The sequence below is a fragment of the Aaosphaeria arxii genome (assembly GCF_010015735.1).
Source record: "Aaosphaeria arxii CBS 175.79 unplaced genomic scaffold BU24scaffold_13, whole genome shotgun sequence".
Lineage (NCBI taxonomy): Eukaryota > Fungi > Ascomycota > Dothideomycetes > Pleosporales > Aaosphaeria > Aaosphaeria arxii.
The window spans coordinates 197,569-219,859 of record NW_022983486.1 but is presented as its reverse complement, the minus strand read 5'-3'; the positions used below and the strand labels follow the sequence as shown (position 1 = coordinate 219,859).

The 22,291-nt window shown below is 49.2% G+C and overlaps 9 protein-coding genes across 9 annotated transcripts; 4 read left to right on the top strand and 5 right to left on the bottom strand.

The window, feature by feature from the left end:
* On the top strand, window positions 1-1,178 carry BU24DRAFT_414763 (uncharacterized protein; the record flags this gene model as incomplete). The annotated part of the gene is made up of 2 exons (XM_033526245.1): window positions 1-137; window positions 245-1,178. The coding sequence occupies 2 exons, from the start codon at window positions 1-3 to the stop codon at window positions 1,176-1,178; spliced, it is 1,071 nt and encodes a 356-aa protein (XP_033377771.1).
* Window positions 1,179-4,095: 2,917 nt separating this feature from the next.
* BU24DRAFT_455423 (cytochrome P450) lies at window positions 4,096-5,711 on the top strand (the record flags this gene model as incomplete). The annotated part of the gene is made up of 2 exons (XM_033531371.1): window positions 4,096-4,158; window positions 4,359-5,711. 2 exons carry the CDS (start codon window positions 4,096-4,098, stop codon window positions 5,709-5,711), a joined length of 1,416 nt encoding a protein of 471 aa, XP_033377770.1.
* Window positions 5,712-6,309: 598 nt separating this feature from the next.
* On the top strand, window positions 6,310-7,897 carry BU24DRAFT_74949 (putative leucoanthocyanidin dioxygenase). Its single transcript, XM_033534595.1, has 4 exons — window positions 6,310-6,755; window positions 6,809-7,110; window positions 7,175-7,314; window positions 7,372-7,897. Exons 1-4 carry the CDS (start codon window positions 6,369-6,371, stop codon window positions 7,596-7,598), a joined length of 1,056 nt encoding a protein of 351 aa, XP_033377769.1. The 5' UTR covers window positions 6,310-6,368; the 3' UTR covers window positions 7,599-7,897.
* Window positions 7,898-8,195: 298 nt separating this feature from the next.
* BU24DRAFT_467808 (NCS1 nucleoside transporter family protein) lies at window positions 8,196-10,132 on the top strand (the record flags this gene model as incomplete). The annotated part of the gene is made up of 5 exons (XM_033532473.1): window positions 8,196-8,252; window positions 8,308-8,533; window positions 8,585-8,668; window positions 8,715-9,697; window positions 9,746-10,132. The coding sequence occupies 5 exons, from the start codon at window positions 8,196-8,198 to the stop codon at window positions 10,130-10,132; spliced, it is 1,737 nt and encodes a 578-aa protein (XP_033377768.1).
* A 267-nt stretch (window positions 10,133-10,399) lies between these two features.
* BU24DRAFT_444865 (glycoside hydrolase family 5 protein) lies at window positions 10,400-11,978 on the bottom strand. Its single transcript, XM_033530663.1, has 2 exons — window positions 11,640-11,978; window positions 10,400-11,589 (listed from the first exon to the last, which is right to left on the bottom strand). Exons 1-2 carry the CDS (start codon window positions 11,863-11,865, stop codon window positions 10,409-10,411), a joined length of 1,407 nt encoding a protein of 468 aa, XP_033377767.1. The 5' UTR covers window positions 11,866-11,978; the 3' UTR covers window positions 10,400-10,408.
* A 1,424-nt stretch (window positions 11,979-13,402) lies between these two features.
* Window positions 13,403-15,374, bottom strand: BU24DRAFT_414758 (uncharacterized protein; the record flags this gene model as incomplete). The annotated part of the gene is made up of 3 exons (XM_033526244.1): window positions 13,403-13,437; window positions 13,499-15,248; window positions 15,309-15,374. The coding sequence occupies 3 exons, from the start codon at window positions 15,372-15,374 to the stop codon at window positions 13,403-13,405; spliced, it is 1,851 nt and encodes a 616-aa protein (XP_033377766.1).
* Window positions 15,375-15,830: 456 nt separating this feature from the next.
* BU24DRAFT_455418 (uncharacterized protein) lies at window positions 15,831-16,973 on the bottom strand (the record flags this gene model as incomplete). The annotated part of the gene is made up of 1 exon (XM_033531370.1): window positions 15,831-16,973. The coding sequence occupies one exon, from the start codon at window positions 16,971-16,973 to the stop codon at window positions 15,852-15,854; it is 1,122 nt and encodes a 373-aa protein (XP_033377765.1). The 3' UTR covers window positions 15,831-15,851.
* A 687-nt stretch (window positions 16,974-17,660) lies between these two features.
* BU24DRAFT_467804 (uncharacterized protein) lies at window positions 17,661-18,542 on the bottom strand (the record flags this gene model as incomplete). Its single annotated transcript, XM_033532472.1, has 1 exon — window positions 17,661-18,542. The coding sequence occupies one exon, from the start codon at window positions 18,540-18,542 to the stop codon at window positions 17,661-17,663; it is 882 nt and encodes a 293-aa protein (XP_033377764.1).
* Window positions 18,543-19,694: 1,152 nt separating this feature from the next.
* Window positions 19,695-21,883, bottom strand: BU24DRAFT_473565 (uncharacterized protein; the record flags this gene model as incomplete). Its single annotated transcript, XM_033532800.1, has 3 exons — window positions 21,179-21,883; window positions 21,059-21,126; window positions 19,695-21,005 (listed from the first exon to the last, which is right to left on the bottom strand). The coding sequence occupies exons 1-3, from the start codon at window positions 21,834-21,836 to the stop codon at window positions 19,695-19,697; spliced, it is 2,037 nt and encodes a 678-aa protein (XP_033377763.1). The 5' UTR covers window positions 21,837-21,883.
* Window positions 21,884-22,291: the final 408 nt, after the last annotated feature.

Below are 22,291 nucleotides of genomic sequence, written 5' to 3'. Positions count from 1 at the left end.
ATGCTGCCCATCACGGGAGCGCGCTCCCCGTTCTTTGCGCTCGCCGCCTGTGCTGGCTTTGTTATCGTGTTCATCTTCGGTGTTCTCGCATGGCGGTCTCCCAGCAAGATTCCGTTCCACCATGGGAATAATGCGCAGTACGCCCCCCCATAGCTCCCCCTTCTCCTCCGCCTGCATTCACTTTGCGCGTTTGCAATGCATGGGGAGAAGACATGAATACACACATTTACTAATCAACCTGCAGTTCCAATCTCGGTGTCAATGAAGCCCTGCAAATCCTTTTCGCCCCCACCAAACTCGAGCCTACCGCAAAGTCCGTCCGCAGCGGCGAAGACGTCTTTGAACTCCCAGAGAACCCGCGTTATACCAAACCCATGGGCAACGATATCCTAATCCTCGATTTGGACACTCGGCCTCTCGAGTCAACAGAGGAATACAAGAAGGGCAAATTCGAATGGCGCGATCTTAACCACGTCTCAGCGGGTGTCTTCAACCACTACACGTACGCCCTCATCCACGGATATGACTACAAGTTCATCAAAGCCAGCAATTTCGAAGACAGGCATGCGACTTGGATCAAGCCAAGTGCCCTAGCCAACCAAATTAAGAACTACAAGTTCATTGTGTTCCTTGATGCCGATGCCACCTTCCGATTCCTGCACCTCCCCATCGAATGGATGCTGAACTATTGGGACATCAAGCCCAAGGATGCAATCACTATGGCAAAGGACCCTTGGGACCCCGCATCTCCTCAATACAACTCCGACCGCTTCAATCGCACCTACACGAACACTGGCTTCATGATTGTGCAGAATAACAAGAAGATCCAAGAGATCCTCAAGGCATGGCACGAGTGCCCCGATGACACGCGGTACAAAGAATGCTCGCAATGGAAGACGCCTAAGTTCCACGAGCAGAGTGCATTCGGAGAATATATCCGCTACGATTACGAAGACGACATCAAGGAGCTTGACTGCAAGGAAGCGAACGGCTTTCCTGGAGTGGAAATTTCCAACTGCACAGGGCATTTTGTTCGCCACTACTGGTTCGATAAGAGCCTCGTCAAGATGGACTACCGCGACAATATCATGCAAGCACTTACACTTCCCATTCAGAAAGCGTTCGCCGATAACACCAACGGCATCGTTGTCGAGACCGGAAAGAATCAGATATATTAGTCCTGCTTCTTTCCGTTGGACCTTCAGTTGACGTGCAAACATGTACACTTTTGTACACATTTTAATTATTGGGGAATACTTGGAAAAGAAAAGATATTAGGAACCTGCCTGCATGAGATCATGCCTTATTTTTGGGTTACAGCGTTGCATGGGACATGGCGTTCAGGATAAACAAGGAAAGGGATAATTTTCCCCGGGTTAGGATCGGATTGTCGAGTGTTGCTTCGCAACACCGCTTCCTTCGCCTTCTTCGTCCCTCGTTCTTTCGAGAGAGAGACTTGCAAAGTAGCAATCAGCAGTCAGTGGGATCGTGCTCGATTCTGGATATCCAGCACGACCCGGGTCATCAAGCAATGATACCCCTCCGATTCGACAAACACAATTTATATACACCCGTTTTCGAATCAAACTGATTTACATACTCACCGCATTTTCCAAGCATCGTTGCTCTCCGTGCCCTGGGCAGGCAGACACGTACGTGTTGCCTAGTGACTGTACATTCGAATGCAACAACTTAATTACCTATTCTAATGCTCCAGGGCGAACCCTTCATCTGTCTACATACGATTGTCCCTCAATCCCCAGCGACCTGGGACTCAATTCCTCGAATCGTTACCCCCGCACCGGACGTCTCCAAACGAACCGACTCCAGCTTTTCGCCTGCCTCGTTTTCTGTACGACCCACGCATTTATTGTACGCACGATCCACCCCTTACTTCCCCTTCCAACAGAAAAGAAAGTTTCGAACACAGCAGCGACAGCAATCCTACGAGTAACTACGAGTAGTAGTCGCACGCGCCGACTCCGTACTTCAGGCCACCAGGACGCGCGTGCATATGCACCAGCTCCGATTCCTTCATACGTAACTTCACCGTCAGCAGTACACACGCTCTATCGAGAAAACAAGGAAACAATCTAAAGGTCCCCATACGGAGTACTGCGTATCATGATTGGTGGCTCATTGGCTAAATAAAAAAAAACCTGTTCCGGCGTTTTGGCGTAGGGGTTAGTCGCTTGCGGCGGCGGTGTGGCTAGTGAAGTGAGTCTGGAACAAGGCGAGGGGGGTACCGGCGCGCGCCAGAGAGCCGGCTGGGCTGTGGGGTAGCTATGGGCTTGGCTTCTGGGTACAAGCATGTTGATCGCAACGGTGTCAATGTCCGCTTGTGATGGGACGGCATTTTATGGAGGAATGGAATCTATTCTTCCGCGAGGAAAAGTGGGATTGTGGTTTATCTGTGGGGAAAATCGGGGACAGTGTCGCAGGGGAAGGCGTGGAGTTTGGACATGTACATGTACTCCGTATGTTCATATTATTCTGTTGGATTCAGTGCAAGTTAACAGTTGAGTTATCTGCTTCAATACACAGCATGGTCGTAATGAAGTCGCGAAGCGCACTTGTGAATGACAGCCTTTCACGAGGTTTCGAAATGACGATTCTTGGTGACTTGATCAAGCGGGAGGGGTTAGAGTTTGCTTCGGGTACAAGCGCTCGCCTCAATAAGTAGGAAATTGTATCCTGCTTTTGATGTATGTAGGAAGGGTTATTTGCGTGTTGTCTTTTCTTCTTAGAATCTGGAATGAATTAAGATATTCATCGCAAGATCTTCTTGTGAGGTTAATCAGATTCCTTCCAAAATATCTAAAGCTAAAGGAACTATCTTCTCATAACATAAATTACACCAACCTAGTAACAAAACAAATAGACAATAAATCATTAAGACCATACTACTGTATTCCTTTACATGAATTTACCTTCTATTAAACCTACTTCTTACTAAATACTGTTCGGATATTACACCTGTGCCGTGCCGCACACCATCGCTCTCATCGCCCATCGCCGCGGACGCAGACTCCAATTCACCTACTCGCATGATTCCCTCACCATCCCGTATCTCGGTTCGGCAACAGCATATCACAACATCATCTCCCCTCCCCTCCCCTCACCTCACCTCATCTCAGCAATCCCGCCCGACCCATCTCGGCTTGGCCCGAGCAGCAAACCCGGGGAAAAAACACCAAGCCACTCGCGAAGACATCGCCCGAGTGGGTGGTTCGCATGCAGTGCTGACGGCACGAGGTCGTTGCCTATTGGCTGGCTGGTTTGAGGTGTGAACACCTGGGTAGCTGGAAGGCAAACGAAGTGCGAGGAGAGTGGTGAGAGTGGTGGGTGGGGTTGTACGCCCCGTTAGGGTTTGTGTGGAGAGATTAGATGGGAGGGTGTTTGATGGTGGGGAGAAGGGGAGATGAGATGGGGTGTTGGTTGAGCTGATGTTGAGGGGGATATCTGTTTCTGGTATTGTCATATCGGTCGATTTTACAGTTGATTCAAGTTGATTGAAGTCGAATTTAGGAATGGTAGAAGTGCTGAGGAGATATCATGGCATTCTACTGGGTTTGGTTTCACTAGCAAACAGAGAGTGATAATAGAAGATCAACATAATAGAAACATAGGATATGGAATTCTATAATCAGATAAACGTGTCAATGGAACGCCATCTTACTATCAAGTACCAAAAGCGTACACTGATGCATGCTGCCGAATCTTAGAGGCACAGCAGAATCTCACCAAGCCACCGTTGGACGACAAACAAAGGATCGTGGGAAGGGCAACCATCACGCGCATTAGCGTGTGACTGCTATAAAGAATGAAGTCCTTCCAGAAGGCTGAACTGGAATGCTTTATTGGCATGCAGTTCGTCACTATCACAGCTTACGCTGGCAGTGGTATGCATGTCCTCGCTCCTCGCACAACCTCACCAATCCTTATCCCACAAGGTGGCGTAGGAGTTCAGCTCCGTCTGACGTATAAAATGGAGGGTATCTTGATTGCTGGAGAATCTACTGGCTTCTGCTCTTCATCTTTTTCTCGGTATTGTGCTTTTACACTTGCAGTCTGACGGTAACGGGGTCTTTCAATATGGGATTACTGAGTGTGACATCATACAGCCTCGTGGAATGTATAGTGGGAGCAGGTGCATTTGTGAGTGATTCAAAAATCATGTAAGCTTACTCGTAGTGACTTGAATGTTCCAGTTGCTTTTGTACGTGCTCGTGAAGGCCATATACAATCTCTATTTTCATCCACTGTCAAAGTACCCTGGGCCAACATTGGCTGCCATTACAGATGCAAGTATACCCCACCACCATAAAGGACAGGAACTGATCGCTGACCTTATATAGATTTGGTATGCGTATCACTGGATGAGTGGCTACTGGTTTTCTGCTATCGAGGGTGTGCATCAGAAATACGGCACTGTCGTCCGCATCGCACCCAATGAGCTTTCCTTCTGTTCGACACAATCACTCAAAGACATATACAGCCACCCATTATCAAGCGAGTGGGCGTTCCTCAAATCCTCATTCTATGACCGACCCTTCGGAGTAGCATCAGTTGCCACCACTCGTGATCCACATGATCATCGACAACAACGACAATCACTTGCTTCGGGCTTCAGCACTAAGGCTCTCAGAGAGCAAGAAGACATCGTGCATTACTATGTTGACCTCTTCATTCAACAGATCGGAAACCTTAGTAAGACCCAATCATACGGAGTGGACATCTGTGAAGCACTGAACTGGGTAACTTTCGACATCATTGGCGATCTGACCTTCGGAGAATCTTTCGACGCCGTCAAAACGGCGAAAACTCATCACTGGGTTTCTACTATCGTGGACAGCCAATTCTGGGGTAGCATCATCCCGTTGAGCCGACGTGTAGTCGTAGTCTATCTTCTCCTTCCGTTCCTCGCCTTTTCGAATTTGGCACGGAACTTCAAGATCCACCAGGGCCTAACGAGGGCGAAACTAGCGAATCGCATTGCAAAAGCGGATAAGATCACTAGAGCAGACTTTCTACAGCAAGTCATTCAATCTCGCAAGTTCTCGATCGAGGCGTTAGAGGGCCAGGCAGGTACACTCATTGTTGCTGGGTCTGAGACCACCGCGACGACATCAGTCGCAGCGTTATACTTCCTAGCAAAGAATCCTGTGTGTCTTGCCGCACTGCAGCACGAGGTGCGAACAACGTTCACATCTGCGGATGCAATCACGGGTCACTCTACCGCCACCCTTCCCCATCTCAACGCCGTCATTGAAGAATCACTGCGCCTGTTCCCACCCGTAGCAATCGGACTTCCACGGATATCGCCCGGAGCGAACGTCGACGGCCACTTCATACCCGCAGGTGTCATCGTATCAACTGACAACTGGACTCTAATGCACGACCCGAAGTACTGGCACGACCCGCACGCGTTTCGGCCCGAAAGATGGATTGGCGAGGGGTTTGGCGATACGAAGGGTGCGTCCCAGCCGTTTTCTCTCGGCGTGAGGGCTTGTCTGGGGATCAATCTGGCGTATTTGGAAATGCGGGTTGTGTTGGCGAAGATCATTTGGCACTATGATTTACAACTGATCGACGGGGATCGGGATCTACTCAGGGAGTCGACGCTGTTTGGTTTCTGGAAGAAACCGCCGATTCACATGAAGTTCAATGGGCGGGAGAACAGTGCATTAGGTGTTCCCGATGTATTGTAGAAACGCATTGCTTTGCAGTGTCCCCGGTGAAGTCAGGCCACCGTTTTCTTTCCGTCTTGATAGCTGATTCGTTGAAGAAGACTATTGAAATTGAACGAAGTCGTTCAAATATGGCTATATCTAATATGTTATTACGAGTTACCCGACCTATTCAAACTAGCTATGTGGTTCTCCCATCGTCCCTCAATGCCCTGAGTGGGCTGAATACCCGCACGCTAGGCTCTAGTCGTGCACATTTTCCTTTTTCACCCTTGAGCCATAGCTGAGTGTCTAGTGGACATCGAATTTACGTATTACGTCCCTCGGGAGAAGCACCCGTTCGATTTTGGTTGTGGTACCGCGTTACTCCACACTTGCCTTCCCGCATTCGTGGACGGAAATGGCAAAGTTGCCGCAAAAGTGGGATCACACAGCATAAACATGACGCATTTGGAAATGCGCAGTGAATTAAAATGTATCAGTTCACCAATCGTTGAGAAGGGTTGAATAAAGTTCGGGAAGTCCACTAGCTTTTGAATGATAATTGTGGAACTGGTTTGTTCAAAGAGTATTGCAGGAACACTCGGTAGATTATAAGGCCTCGGAGTGCTCCGATGTAGAATTCTTCTCTGTAACTTGCGAAGACTTTTGCACCCGCGAGGTCGTACCCGTACTAATATGACGACGAAGAATACAAGATCCGATACCTACTGCGGAGACCATGAAGTATCAATCGTCGACCTCTCCGCTTTTACTGCCAATGGCGATGCCGAATCCAAACGCCGAGCTGCCATCGACCTACGCGAGAAGCTCAAAGTTAATGGATGCATTGGCATCGTCGGTCATGGAGTATCTCAAAAGATGATTACGGAGGCATTCGCTGTCGCGAAAGAATTCTTTGATATGCCAATGGAGGAGAAAATGAAAGCTCCTCATCCTGACGCGCCAGTGCCTCACCGTGGGTATTCGCGCCCAGACGACAAAAATCACGTCGCGGCCAAAACGGCGAAAGAAATGACCAGCGAAGCGAAGAAGGAGATGTATTCGAAGACAAAAGACTTCAAGGCAAGTCATAAATATACCGGTTCATGAGTCTGGATTGGGCTGACTCAATACAGGAGGCTTTTGACCTCGGGAGTGAGGAGAATCGGGACGAGCCTAATACTTGGCTTCCAAAAGGAGTATATGATGGCTTTAGAGAATTCACGCTCAAGTTCTATTGGGAACTGAATAAGACTTCGTTGGCCATCTTAGATGCTCTAATCATCAGTCTGGATCTCACTGATGAAGAGGCCGATAGAGTACGGGCCCTCCACCCAGGTCATGATCATCAGCTTCGACTGCTGCATTATCCACCCGTTGCCAGGGTCGAAGCAGCCGACAAACTTGTAACTCGCATGGGTGCGCATACAGACTGGAGGTGTGTTCAATCCACAACTTCGTCATCAACACTTCTCATGATCTTTTCGCTAATGCTGTGTTAGTACCTTCACGCTTCTTTTCCAAGATACTAACGGCGGTTTGATGTATATGGATCGCGCAACCGATACGTTTGTAGACGCCGCACCGATAGACAACGTTGTCTACATGAACATCGGAGACATGTTCGAGCGAATCTCCAACGGTTAGTAGAACCTGCCCTTTTGATAGTTGAAACCAACTGCTAATTGCCTACCCCAAGGCATTTATCCATCTGCTCTCCATCAAGTAGTCATACACAAACCCCAGAAGTCTCGCTACTCGATTCCATACTTTATGTGCTCTCTTGGTGATGGAGTCATCGAACCGCAACCCTCGCTTGTCAAGAGAATGGGTTTTCAGAAATACGACCCTGTCACAACAATGGAGTATTCCACTTCCGCTTTTCAAACAGTCAGGGACGCCAGCGAAGTGTTATCCACAGATTGAAATTTCCAACAAGACGACCTGTATGGGACAATCTGCTCGTCAATTCTAGAACGGATTAACCCGTATGTTGGCGTCAAGTTTCATCGTGCTTAACGCAATGGTCGACGAGTCGGATGTTCCGGATATGAGATGGATCCCTATGGCGATGTTCAAATAGTGCCAACAACCGACCTAAAGGGATGGCACCAGTCGATGTCATAATTCACGTAACTCTATGTCATTGAGCTTATTGCCTTGACATAGCTTGGTACGATTCGTGAGCTGTTAGCTCCTTACAATCGGGTCTAGACTGGCTGGGCCTGAGGGCTAGCGCCAACCTCTCAAAATTGAGATAACGACATCTTTGATCACGACGAGTTCACCAAAAGGACAGCGACAGTGAGGCTGCTGTGTACAGACAATCCAATGGAGAAAAGAACATGCTAGATAATGGAATTTGCGCGAGACAACCCAGCGCATAGAGTACGACTACAGTGGGGTTACGAGCGCTAGATACGAGGGAGAGAATTAGTCGGTGAAGCAAAACTTATTGGTTTTGACTGAACTGCCCTTTCTAAGTCTCCGGGCCTTTTCCAATCCACACCATCAACAATCACCATGTCTTGGGGCGAGAGACTACGCGTGCCTCAGACGAGTCCAGGGAACAGATGGATTGTAAGTATCGATTTATCTACATAACTTAGGTTGTCATTAATGAGCTGTTCAAAAGAATTATGATATCCGACCCATTGAATCATCTAGACGAACCTGGGGATTCTTGACTTTCAACAACTTCTGGATACTCATCAATCTTAGTATCCCAACCTATCTAACTGGTAGCGCCTTGATACCATTGGGCTTGACCTGGTGGCAGGCGATCATCTGCATCGTCATTGGCAATATCCTTGCGACAATCTTCCTCGTTGTCAATTCTCTTCCTGGGGCTTACTACAATCGTTCGTGGATATTTTCCCTTAGAAAAATCCCCAAGCTAATCCAAAACACAGTCGGCTTTCCTGTTGTGAATCGATCTGTATGGGGAATGTGGGGATCCCAATTCCCCATCTGGAATCGCATCTTCCTGGCTTTGGGTGAGTGCAAAACAAAGAAACCTAGAAATGTCGCTGACTTGTACAGTATGGTACGGCTTCAACTCTTGGGTAGGCGGCGAGTGTGTCTATGTGATGTTACAGGCCATGGACGTAAACATAGAACGACACGTCAAGAACACCATGCCGGCCGGTATGGGCGTAACAACAGCACAGTTTATCGCCTACATCGTATTCTTCGTCGTATGTCTACCCGTGGCCTTGATACGACCACACAAATTGAACAAATTCATCCTCGTTACCAGCGCAATCACGGTGGTGTTCTTTCTCGCACTTCTCATATGGGCACTGGCGACGATGGGGCCAGCGGGGTTTGGAGATACTATCAGCGGCGGGACTGGAATTCCCAAGACTGGAGGTTCCAACAGTGTAGCGTGGTTATCGGTGTACGGGATCGTTTCGACAATCGGATCCATCGCAGCAGGAATCCTCAGCCAGAATGACTACGCGCGATTCGCCAAACGGCCCAGACATGCAATCGCAGGCCAGGCTTTCTCGTTCCCATTCTACAGCATCATCTGCTCCGTCATCGGCATTCTCGTCACGGCCGCCACACAGCATCGATTCGGCGGAGAAGCCATCTGGAGCCCACCTTTGCTGCTCTCCCGCCTCATCACCGAGAACCCTACCGCAGGCACACGAGCAGGTACATTTTTCGCAGGCTTGGCTATCACTCTGTCCCAGATCGGCTTGAATGTCCCCGGAGGTGCTCTCATTGGCGGCTTTGACCTCGCCGCGACGTTTCCAGAATACATCAACATCCGCCGAGGGGCATACATCGTGATCTTCACGAGCATAGCGGTCAATCCTTGGAAGCTGGTCAGCACACCCACCGTCTTCCTCACGGTTCTTTCCTCCTACTCTGTCTTCTTGGCTCCGATGACTGGAATTATGGTCGCGAGTTACTTGGTCGTGAACAAACGAAAACTCAATACTGATGATCTGTACCGCAGCGATAAATCCGGGATCTACTGGTACACCTTTGGCGTCAATTGGCGAGCACCGGTGTCCGTGAGTTGATTGTCTGCAATCATATTGCTTTTGCTAACCCATTTTAAGTGGATCGTCGGCATCGCACCCATAATGCCAGGCTTCGTAGCCTCCGTCAACAAATCAATCTCAATTCCCGACAGTCTCATTCAATTATACTTCATGAGCTATATATACGGTTTCTTCTCCAGCGCGGTCGTGTACGTGGTACTGCACGTCGTTTTCCCAGCGCCATCGCTGGACACGTTCGTCAAGAGCGAAGCATCGGCGACGGAAACTATACAGAAATCGAAAGCGAACTGGGAGAACTTGGATTACCGTCCCTGGGCGGTAGGTGACAGGGATGATGAGGAAGACGATGCAAGTCATGCGCAATTTTTCCAGGGCATAAGTAAAGAACCGGCGGCGGGAGTTGATGCACCGTCTGGATCTCCTGGGTCGTCTGGATTGTCTTGATCGCTGGGTCATTTCATGTTTTCTATGTGCTTGAGGTACATGTGTTTCATTATATAGAGGCTTGTTTAGTTTTATACCCACATGTTGATTAGATACTATTTACGATATCATTGGCATATCAACGCAACACTCCGACTTCAAACACTTCACATGTGAAGTTTCTGCTTTGCGATTGTATAATATTTCATTATTTTCAGGGCTATCTGGATAGCATTACAGATTCATAAATGATCGCGAAGCAATAGGGAGGCATAGGTAATCGTTATCCCTACACATCTATTTCGACCCCCCAATGTTCATAGCCTTCACCCACGGCTTCCAGAACTCCTCAATTCCCCTATCATAATTCCAGCCATCCCACTTTGCATTCGTCAAAGCCCACGTATCTGACATACCCTGAACGCCGGATCTAATTCTGTACGATCCGGCAATCGACCACATCATCCAGCTAATGCCATGCTTGACCGTGTAATCGCGCAGGCAGTTGTTAAGCGTATGATTGAAGATAGTCTCGTCCTGCGCACCACCGAACTCCGAGATGATGACTGGTGTCTCGCGGACGGCCCTAGGGCAGTCGTTTGTGACGTTGCACGCTGCGGGAGGGTCTATACCCAGGGCGTTGAAGCCGTTCCTGTACAGTCCGGCTTCGATGATAGGGCATGTTCCGGTGTCTTGGTCCTCGCTCATGGAGTAGAGGTGAATCTCCCAGACGACCTTGTCGGCCCAGGGGTGGTCGTCGAGGTTGAAGTATTCGGGGGTTCGGCGACGCGCATCGCGGATAGCGGCGCATTTGTAGCATGGGGCGGTGAGGAGGTTGCTGCCGGTTGTCAATGCGGATAGATCTTGCGCGTACTGCATGCCGGACCAGAGGATCAAGATGTCCTTGTTTGCCTCGTGGATTGCATCAGCACCCTGCGTCATGTTTCCTGCAAGGGTCTGCCAGTTGTACATCAAAGTAGTGTCGTTGAACGAGTCGCGCAATTCGTTGCGGAGGGACATGCTGACGATGTTCTCGTGGTCCTTTGCCCAGTTGGCAACGTATGCGAGGCCACGGCGCCAGGTTTCGGCTGGGAACTGGATGTCGTCGAACCAGCTGTTTCCGTCGGTGTGCGAGCAGCACCATTTCGCCTTTCCGGTGTGGACGTCTGGGCTGATGAAGACGCCCTTGGTCGCAGCAATGCGGGCGATGTCGCTCCAGATCTCGAATCGAGTTGTCTGCGACGTCCAGCCGGGGTTTTTGGCGATGATCTCGTTGGTCACCTTTGTGCCGTTGACATAGCCAAGGGCATTGATCATGGCGACTTCGAGCGGGACGTCGGTTCCGTTTCGATCGTACACTTGGTCAATCATCTCGATGGCATATCCCATGCGGATGTAGTTGAATCCAACGCCGAGAATGTCGTCGACAATGTCTTCCGCAGATGCCCATTCAAGACCCTCGGGAATCATAGTCTCGCCTTGATTACCATTAGCTACTTGGCTCCCATTCAATCACCAATAAACGTACCACTCATCGGCCAATTGACACCGGCCCACACCACCTTGTTTCCATTGGCATCGACAATGTCCCTTCCGCTCGTTTTGTAGGGTCCATTGAAGGCAGTTCCATTCGCCGCTCGCTTGCGTAGATTGTCGCGGAAATGGATGTCGTTCGCGGATTCAGCTGGATAGTATCCAGAGCATGCAACCGCACCCGCGAGGGCGAGGGTCAGAGGAATTCGCAATCCCAGCATTGTTGATTCTGGGGACGGCTCGAGTAAACAAGCACACAATCGACGCGACGCAAATCCATTGGAGCCCTCCAGCACTTATACGCGCAGCCGGTAAAATTGTTGCTCATGACGGTAAAATCTTGGGTTACTGGACGGGCATTCGGATCATTGCCGTCCGAGAGAGGAGAAGTCCAAAACTCTTGGAATTGGGGCAATAAGAATGCTGTATTGCCAGATTCGTAGATGGTTTGCTAGCTAGCTCTCCCACTTGTGAGGTCATCGCCGGAGGTGGCAGTCAAAGCTGGTTAGCTTCAACTATCTTCATTCAGGTAATTCACCCGCCCCGTTCGGAGGGAGTTGAATAAAGATGGACATCGCGATTTGGGGACGGCGCGAACAATTGGCAGCGATGGCGCTGTTTATATCCCAATTGCTCAAGGTTGCAGATCCAAAAGAACTCATCTACATAAACAACATTGATCATCCCTACCGGAACGACATCATCGAATGGAGAAACATTGACATTGTTTCCGCCCGGCTAAAACTACAAATTAATATGCATCGTGCACCGCCCCCAGTAAAAAGTCAGGCTATGGTGATACGAGTCATGCATTTTGCGGAGAATTTGTTCGCGCTGATCCCGGGGAAATTGGGCTTCCCCACATTCAGGCAGCATGACCGAGGTTTTCCTAATAACTTGAATTGTAGAAGAGAGCAGGATGTTGGATCTTACCTGACTTAGAATGAAGTAGCTAGCTGAATGTAACGTCAATATTAGCAGAAGCATCCTCAGTTCAAAATTGAGGTTTCCATCAAATCGAAGTGAACATGACCAAAAAGGTAAACTTCAATTGAACACTATGTACAAAGTACAAATTTTTCTTCAAAAGCTTGCTCTGTTATGGTTAAGTCCAAGAAAGGGCTCGCCTGGTTAGCAGTAGAAATATTATCCCAGAAGGTTTCAAACGATGGTATGAGTTAATGGAATAAGTGTTTACTATGGTTGGATGAGGTGATGTAACTATGGTAAAGATGTCGGCCCTCCACGGTTGCACCCACCGACTCCGGTGGGTCAAGTAATCATTGCTCTCTTCCAAAGACACCAACAACCTAACTTCCCAAGTCCCAGGTAGTTCGCCAATGTTTCCCCGCCATGAAACCCTCGAGCTCGTACCATCTCCTAGTCCATAATGGAAGGTGGAAGTGATTCACCGGGCTAGAGTAACTGTCGGAGTTGCACCCCACACGGATACATTGCGAAATACAGACGTTGTTTCGTGCAGATGATAATTTAGTCATCCAAGAAGGTTTGCTTAAAATGAGTACTTCCGTCGGTTCTTCATTTTTAGCACTGCTACCCAAGTAGTTGACTATGAGGGTGCGGGCAGTCGGTCGATCACTTCGAAGGCTTTTCTTCGCAGTTTGTGGTTTGATTGGTGGTCGCGTCCACGTAGAGAATGTAAACGTGGTCGTTGCTCAAAATGCTCAATTCTAGTAAAGTCGCAAAATTCCACCCAAAACTCCGTCATGAATCGTTACTAAACAGCTAAGATCAAAATCAAAACAAGCTATCGACCCGATGTTCAGGCGCAACTATACGAAAGCTTAGCGTTGGTGTCTACACCACAGATGTGGGAAGAGAATCATTACATACCTTTATATATCCAATGTGGCCACAAAAGCCCAGGTTCCAAGTCTCGAATCTCCCAAATATGATCGAGAGCACTAGCTGGCCCGGTCTTCTTATTGAAAAACTCCCCTTTCGGCATCATGAGCCTCCTTTGTATCGATTCCCTCGCTTGTAGATCCACCGCTTCGCAACCCGCGATGAAGAGCGGGAACAAGATGGTATGTGAGACGCGCGAATTCACGCTAATCTTCGCGACTTCGTCGACGACGATTTGCACTTGTTTCCGTATCAGTGGTGATGTGTACGGCATCTGTTTCAGTCGAGCGTAGACGAGAATGAGGCTCGAAGCGTGCATGGCTTCGTTCGCAGCGAGTGCTGATTTTGGGTCCGCGACTCCGTACGGCGACGATAAAAAGGCGTCGTCGGCTTCTCGCGCGTTGTGCAGCATTTTTTCTGCTACCCTGATCTCGTCGTCTAGTTCGGTTTCTCCGAGTAATTGTCGCTCAAGGAGTTTGCCGATTCTGAGCAATGGATTTACCAGGCGAGGAGAGAAGACATAGAGCGGATGTGTGACCCAATGTTGGAATGTGCTTGAGAAGTTCTCCGTGACCTCCTCGTCGTCAAGCTCGATGATACGGGATCCGCTGCTGGGTACCAGCGGCGCGTCTGGCATCCTTAGAGAGCATAGAGTCGATATGATGCTCCATCGAAATGCCGTCAAGCTCATATCTAGATTCTTACTCGGTAAAGCTGGTTGGGTCTGGGACTTGGAACGAGAACGGAGGTCCATGGCATAACCAGCCGCCAACTCCAAACATCCATCTCTCCGATCACGGCGAAAGAAGTGAAGGAATGAAGCGGCTAACATTAGGGCGAGTATGTTGGAACTGTCCATTGGGGGAGCGCTTCTGTACATGCGCAATTGTTGCAGGGTGTTGGAGCCAATCGATTCCGCAACTGGAGTCCAGCTGTCTTGGCCATGGATATGTTTAAATTGTAATGCGCTGCCACAGAGCAACGCGCCTCGTAAGACTGGGTTGTCTAGAGCTATGCAAGGTAAAATGGTGTTGTACGGATCCTGGAAATCGTGTAGATGTGCGATGTCGCAGGTGTCGAGTGACAATATGTTAGCCTTAACTCCATGGAAGAAGTAGTCCCACAAGAATCGTTTCTCAGGTGAGACAAGCATATCGTCTGGAAAAGGCGAGGGATTATATAGATACGGCTGGGGTTTAGAAGCATCAACAAAATCTTCTATGATCTCATCGACAGTATCTGGCATCAACCCAGGAACGTATGGGGTATCCTGATACATCGAGGCCGACGTTAATAAGCCAGTCATGTTCATCTGTAAACTGTCGGGTCCTGTGCTAGTAGAATAACTCGGATCATAGTAAATGAAACTAGAATCAGAAGATGATGAACTTCTTTCTAGAGCCTCCTGTGGCCCGAACGGCAGCGGTTGCGCAAACGACCCCAGAACGTTAGCAGTGCGATCGACAACATTTGGATGTATCATTGCTCCCGCGACCTGCATGTTACTGAGATATGCATCGGGAATTTGACTGAAGGAAGGCGATCTTGATGATGAATGGGTTGGAAACACATTCCGACTGTCCTTAGTAGTGACACTTTTGGTAACCTTCGCTTGCTGGGCGGTGGGGACAACGAAAGCTTGAGAGTCTAAGGGTTGTCCCCATGTCTTGAAGTTTCTCATCTCGCACACATCGTCATGCTTTTCGCATTGTGTGCATCGTGGATACTTATGATCGCACTATCCGATACGTCGCTCATGTTAGTCTCCGAATAATTAGAGATTCGGAAGCTCACCAACCTTTCTCTTCTTTCGGGCACACGGCCGGCATGCTCCTCTCATACGTTTCTTCGGCACCGACTGCATCGCGAACAGCTTGCCACATCTAGGGCGTAACGGCGACTGTTGGAAATTGTGGTTATCGTGAATGATCGAATGTTGAGCTGTCGCAATGCGATGCTATCGGCCGTTAGTGTATAGTGTCACGTGATTGCCGATAGTCGCGGGCACATTTATCTCCACCAGTGGAAATAGCCTGGACTCTGGAGTGAGGGTGGGTGTCCATTAAATTTGGCTTTTACGAGCATATCGGACGGGGCCCCATCGACCCCGAAGATTGTGCTTCTAATAGATCTAACTCGTACGCTGTGCTCGTATCAGCGCCCGCAGGAATCCTAACCCCCGTCCGGCAACCTAGGAAGCTAATGGAAAATTCTCCATCAACGGCTCGCTAACCAAATGAAAACATCATATTAGGCTTGACAGCTGTCGTAGCGGTCCAGACTGCGATCTGTGCTATTTACTAATAGAAGATATGCATTCGTTAACTAATGTTGGATTGGCCTATTGACATCTCTGGCTGACACTCTTCTTCAACTGAAGTTTCATCACCACCTGCCCCAGCAGCCGCGCACTGTTCAGAGTCCTCGCACTCTTTTGTTTGCCAAATGCGTTCAAGCATTTGCATATATCATCCCAATCATTTTGGAGATCACGAATGATACGATCTTTAGAGATGACCCCGCCAGCCTTCTTGAACCAGGACCGCATATATTCAATTTCTTGCACCGTGTCGTCTGCGAAATTGGGATGCGTGATTGAGGTAGACTCGAACCAGGCAATGTACTCCCACAACGTCAATGATGCTGGATCTAGTCGTTCCGCCTGTGTCGGTGAGTGCATAGACTGCTCCAGTATCGGCGAGTGCATAGGCTGTTCCAGTGCCGGTGAGGGCATAGACTGCTCCAGTGCCGGTGAGGGCATAGACTGCTCCAGTGCCGGTGAGGGCATAGGCTGCTCCAGTGCGGGTGTCTGATGTGGCCGAGGTCGTAGAGGGAGAGGTGGACATGGCTTGTCGGTATTCATTTGCTGGAGCGACTTCTTTCTGCCTTGATCGACGTTCAGTGGATCCGGCGAAGACGGTGTTGAGTATACAGTCGGGTTCTGTGGGCTCAGCGGATCGTGAAGGCTTCGTGGAAACGGGGTGGGCGTCATTGATTCAACGTTGTTGTTACTGTTTCGCAATGACTGTGATGTTTCCACGACAGTGACTATTTCTGGGGGTTTTGGATCTGGAAAGTCATCGCTCTCCAATCCGATGATGATCTTCGTGTGAGAATCACGGCGTGGTCGCTGCGGCCTGGTAGGGGCGAACAGAGCTCCAGAGTTTACACTGCTCTGCGAATTATTTTTGTCCCCATCAGCTAGCATATTGTGAATCCAAAATCCTTCGTTTTTATATTGGCGGAAAGGCAGAATGCTCCTCCTCCATTTCGATTTCCCTTGACCAACGCCCCAAGTCTTCAACTTTGGAGGGAGAGGATGATGGACATCAGAGTACTCGCTGAGTTGGAGATATGTGTCGTCGCTCGTGGCAGCGCGCTTGATCCTTCGGTTCTCTAGGTGGTATCCTATCACTGGTATTTGTGATGCGCGCGACGGAACGTGCCGGTTCGGCGGTGGCATTTTCTGTAGAGTTTATCTTGGTGTGTATTGGGAAACTCATTATAGAGTATTTATGGTGGTCACACAGAATTACTTTTGAATGTTGTGCATGGAATGAATCATTTGTGAATGACTGGATGCGGAGACGCATGACGTTGGATATGAGTCGTGCGGAGAGTGACGAAACAGACAAATTTTGGAGAAAAAAAAAAGCATCACAGTTTGTGAGTGGGGTGGTATTTTTCGATGACTTCAATGTTCCCCCAACATCTGACATCTGACATACAACACCCGAACGTGACTATAATCGAGTGTTTGCGCATTGCGATAACGACACTGATAATGACGACAACATATTGCATGCGCACACCCATTCTCTGTATCCATGGAGAGGTTGCACATCGATAGTAAGAAAATAAGTCGCAAGTGCTCCCGTAGAAGAAAAAGATAGAAGCATGATTGAATCGTGTTTGGTACACCAGTGAACGCCATCGTTGAACCCATCGTTCATGTGTGTCAAGTGCACCCCGTGTGCCGTAAATGCCAAGAAACTTTCCTTCCGTATGATGGCGATGATGTTGATATGTGCTGGATGTTTTGCTGGAAAATGAAGAAAAATTAGGCTGTGTTGGCACTGGCGGGGACGTTTCTTATTGAACACCTACAAGTGCTAAAAGAATGTCGTGCAAGAAAGCTCGGTGCGTATTCTCAATCAAGTATCGTAATTGGGCCCGCCCATCGAAAATCTCCTAATTGAGATGAGGTCGTGCTTCTCTTTTTGTGTTCGAGCACCTCGTGGGGGTATTGCAATCGCCTTTTCGGACCGGTTGAACCATTGCTGAGGAGAAAGGTATTCCAGAAGGAGGATGTATATCGGCCGGAGATGTCCAAATTGTGTTCCGCAGACTGTGGCCTGTTCTCGTAGTATGCATCCAGTAACTCTTCAGTAACGCCGGGAGTGAAGAACACATCCTCAAATTCGAGCACAACTCTAGCCTTTTTGAGAGAATGCAGAAGGACTATGAGAGCTTTGATGACTGTGTGCTGTTGGTCCAGCACGAAAGCGCTGTTGGCGTAGTCGTCGTGCCTCCCGCGAATCTGGATCGCTACTTCTCTAAGATTCTGTCCAACCAATGGTACAAGCAGATCCTGGGGTTTCACCTCCCTATCCAGGGTGGAGGGTACCGTTTGCAGTGAAAGCGTAAGCCTTCTAAGATATTTGACATCCGTGAGACGTATTGGTAGATTGCAGGGTAGATATCTCCACTTCCTTGGGAACCACTTCCTTACGAACGACTTACTAGACGAGAGGTGGAAATGTGCATTGGAGTAATACCAGGACATGGCTTCTTGTCGGTACTTTCGGCATGTGGCAGCAATGCTGAAACGGCTGCCGTCAGTCTTTGCGACCGAGCAAGGCTTGTCTTCTTGATCATCCTCGCCAAAGATCAGTTCTTGATATATCTCATTGCGAATTTCCCCAGGAAGGTTTCCAAAGCAGTCAAGTTTGGTTGCGGAATCTGGGGCGAATTCCCGGGTTTGAATTTTCAACCATCGACGCCAGTCGCTGTTGCAAATGCTGCTGGCCATTGCGAACCAATGTAACGGTATCCAGTTGTTGGTTTTGTTGTCAGATATTCAGTGTTGGAGAAGGTGAAGTGAAAGGTGTACCTTTCGAAGAAGAGTATGAGCAAGGGAAATATTCGTGGGAGAAATGGAAGGGGCGTTCGTATTATACATTTTTCTTGCAATTCTTCTTGCAACTTTTCTTGCAACTTTTCCATAATATTGAATCTCTGAATGGGTCGTTATTTTACTGGTTGCGCCACACCATTTCCTATGGTACAGATAACCGAAACAAGTTAAAATCCTACGCGACCAATCGGTTCCCTTTCTAACAGACGATTTTCAGTCACAAGGTTTATGAATGACTGGATGCCAATATATGAGATTATACTTTTTCTTCATGTCTTCTTCATTACATGGGAAGTGCGCTATTGAGTCTTAGCAAAGTAAGCTTAACAGTCCCAGCGACTATCGTGTCCCAGCGACTATTGTGCCCCAGTGACTATCGTCATGGGTATTGCTCAACTACATCGGTGGAATAAATTCAACCAAGGTTGACAGAATTTCTCAGACGAGGGATATGTTTTGAACGACGGTTGCTGGTATTTTGTGTATATAGCCGTACATTGGAAGATACATGTGTGAAGTCTCTATTAGGATACAATGTCCTTTGAAATGGTCATTTTATGATGCATTGAAATTACTCTGAATGGGTTACAATAAACCCCGGTATAGCCAGTTACGGGACAGAAGATACATGAATCGAGTGGGTGGCTATCCCGATGTGACCACCCTTCGTAGAATCAATATCACTTTACTTAGCTAACTTTGTACCCTGTAAGAATGCCCTGTAAGTGAGATCCATTACATGCGCAAAGTCCTATAGCTCGAAGTGTTTCGCTAACTACAATTACGATAACGGCTTCGAGACATCCTGGTCGCCAACTGAGCACTCAAGAGAAACGACATGCGGCTAAGAATTGCGCAATTCCGGCTAATCGCGATCAAATTGTTTAAATACACATCACTTTGCCTTCTCAACATCACACTTCACTAACACAAAATCTATTCGTATGTACAAGGTTTCATTGCTAGATTAATCTATCTATTTTGCTTCGTTTCTTCTCATTTACCGTCAGTCATGATTTATACATCTACTTCTATTCCCGCCTCCACTTAGACGTGGATCCACCTTCCCATCCATTCCTGGACGACCTGCTTAGCCTCATCGACGAGGCCCAAGTCGAGCAAGAGCTGGGTAGTACCGCGGACAGCGGAGTCAAGAGCGCTGAAGATCCAGGCGTGAGTGTAGCTGGTGTGCTCACCAATGAAGATGGTGTTGAACTCGGTCTGGTAGTAAGCGGGGAGGTAGAGGTCCTGCTGTCCGACGAGGGGAGCAGCCCAGGCACCGGCCTGGTGCTCGTCAACCTCCCAACACTGGCGGTCGTAGGCGCCGGTCCACTGCTCGGCGGCGACGGGACCGTGGATCTCGACCATAGCGCGCTGAACCATTGCGACGTGGTCCTGGGCAGAGAGGGCGGCGACGGAGCGGGCGGGTGTGCCGCTCACGTAGGAGCCGAGGATGACACCGGGGCCGGTGCTGTTGATCTTGTAGGCTGGGTAGCAGACGGAGCCGATGCCAGCGATGTCGGTGGAGCCGCAGCCGCCAATGATGGGAGGAGAGAGCTTCTCCCAGAAGCGGGTCTTGTAGTGTAGTGAGACCTTGCAAGACTGCTGGTAGTTCATGGTATTGATGGCGCGGGAGAGGAGGGAGGAGTACTGGGGGAGCTTCCAGAGGCGGACCTTGGTGAAAGGCGCGGCGATGACAGCGTAGTCGTACTCCTTGGAGTTGGGCTTCATAGCGAGAGGGTTCTCGCGCCATGTGAGGGAAACCTTGCCGGTCTCGTTGTTGTAGACAACTCCGTCGATCTTACGGCCGAGAGTGAGTCTGTCCTGGACGTGGGGCATGAAGGCACGGGGAAGGCTCTCGAGACCCTTGTCGATGGTCTTCCAGGTAGCGGCGGCGAAGTAAACGCTGTCATACTCCCACATGGGACCGTTGTTGCTGAAGCCGGAAAGGTAATCAGTGATGTCGGCGGACAGGTTGAGGTGGTACTTCAAGTAAGCGGTCTCCGAGAAAGAGAACAAACCCTTGTCGACATCCGCCTTGTGGGCCTTGAAGATGTTGGTAGCGATCTCCTTCATCTTCTCCGGAGTCAAACCGATGAACTCCTGGAGCTCCTCCTCGGCCTTGTCAGCAGCTTCGGAATCATAGTTGGCGGGCTTGGGGGCAGCTGGCACAATAGACTTGTTGGCGGCAATCTGAGAGACACTGGGGATGCGGCCGTTCGGCAGACGGTATCCGTTGGAGTTTCCAGGAACATTAGGGCTGGATTGAATCCAGGGAATGAAGTTCACAGCAAGGGAAGATGCATTTCCGTTCAGCTTGTTGAGGGTCTCCGCAAGCTGGAAAACCATCTTATGATCCTGTGAAAGGTCAGTGTGGGGTTCTTCAGCGCACCTTCGTAATTATCGCTTACCTGGATCTCATAGGTCTCATTGGTCTCCTTGTCCTTAACCTCGACGGGGAAACGCATAGGTCCCATCTCTTGTTCTTGTTAGCACGGCCACGTTGTCAAATTGTCAGAGTCACCACATACCTTGGTACTGGTAGTCACCAGGAGTAGATCCAGCAAGGTACTTGGTCCTGATACGACCACCGATGCGCTGGCTAGACTCAATGATCTCCCAGTCGTGGATACCGACAGAGTCAAGAAGGTGGCTGGTCAAAAGACCAGACATTCCACCTCCGACAATAGCAATCTTCTTGCTCTTAGCGACAGCCAAGGTCGATCCATTGTTCTGCTTGGACTGCATGTATGCAACACCATCGAACCAAGGACCAGTCATCTCAGCAACCTCGGAGATCTCTTCACGCTTTCGCATGTTCTTCATCACCGAGATTGGAGTAGAGCGACCAAGCAAGTGGGAACCGGAGTAGGCATGCAGACATCCATTGTCAATGGCATTCTCTGGAACGATCCATACGAATCGTTCAGGATGAGCCTCGCGACGGACGAAGGTAGAACCAATCTCATGGTGCATCTGATGCGCCTCCACCATATCACACGAACCGTGGACAAGGCGAAGCTCGCCCTCGAAAGATTCATCGGAAAAGCCGAGGTGGATGTTATGGAGCGAGTCCTTTGTGACCTTCAAAGGCTTGAAGTATACGACATCCTGGGAGGAGACCGGAGACGCGAGCGCCCCAGTTGTCAACGAAAGCACGATCGAGGAGACCGTGGACAAACCCTTCATGATTGCAGACAGAGAGTATTAAAACCCGCAATGCTGTAGAGAAGATGTGATGAAGAGGTGAGGAACTCGAAAAAAAGTGTTTCAGATCGTCAGTATTTGTACAGCTTCAGGCATCATCATCTTACAGCTTATCTTACGACTTACGACCATTTGCTAATGGACTCAATTGTAATCTCAAGGGCGCGGTTGACATCTGACCCCACGTGTAAAAAAAAGTCTCGCAACGCCCCATCTGGATTATTCAGATGCTCAAGATAAGCACGCACGACGTTTTCCATTGCGAGGTTCGGAACACTACTCATGAACACACGGGCTATCATCGGTGTTTAGGCGACCTGGGCCGACAATGTATCCAGTATGGGGTAGGATTGCAGTAGCGGCACGTATTGGAAAGGCGTGGTGGGGAGTTGTCACCCTGGACTGAATGGCTATTGATCGGCACTTGGCCGCACGGA

Excerpts from the sequence above, each read along its gene's own strand:
- BU24DRAFT_74949 (XM_033534595.1), top strand. The coding sequence starts at position 6,369 with ATGACGACGAAGAATACAAGATCCGATACCTACTGCGGAGACCATGAA. Across the intron at positions 7,111-7,174 it reads GGTGCGCATACAGACTGGAG|TACCTTCACGCTTCTTTTCC; the intron begins GTGTGTTCAATC and ends ATGCTGTGTTAG. Across the intron at positions 7,315-7,371 it reads GTTCGAGCGAATCTCCAACG|GCATTTATCCATCTGCTCTC; the intron begins GTTAGTAGAACC and ends GCCTACCCCAAG.
- BU24DRAFT_444865 (XM_033530663.1), bottom strand. The coding sequence starts at position 11,865 with ATGCTGGGATTGCGAATTCCTCTGACCCTCGCCCTCGCGGGTGCGGTT. Across the intron at positions 11,590-11,639 it reads TGTCAATTGGCCGATGAGTG|GCGAGACTATGATTCCCGAG; the intron begins GTACGTTTATTG and ends ATGGTAATCAAG.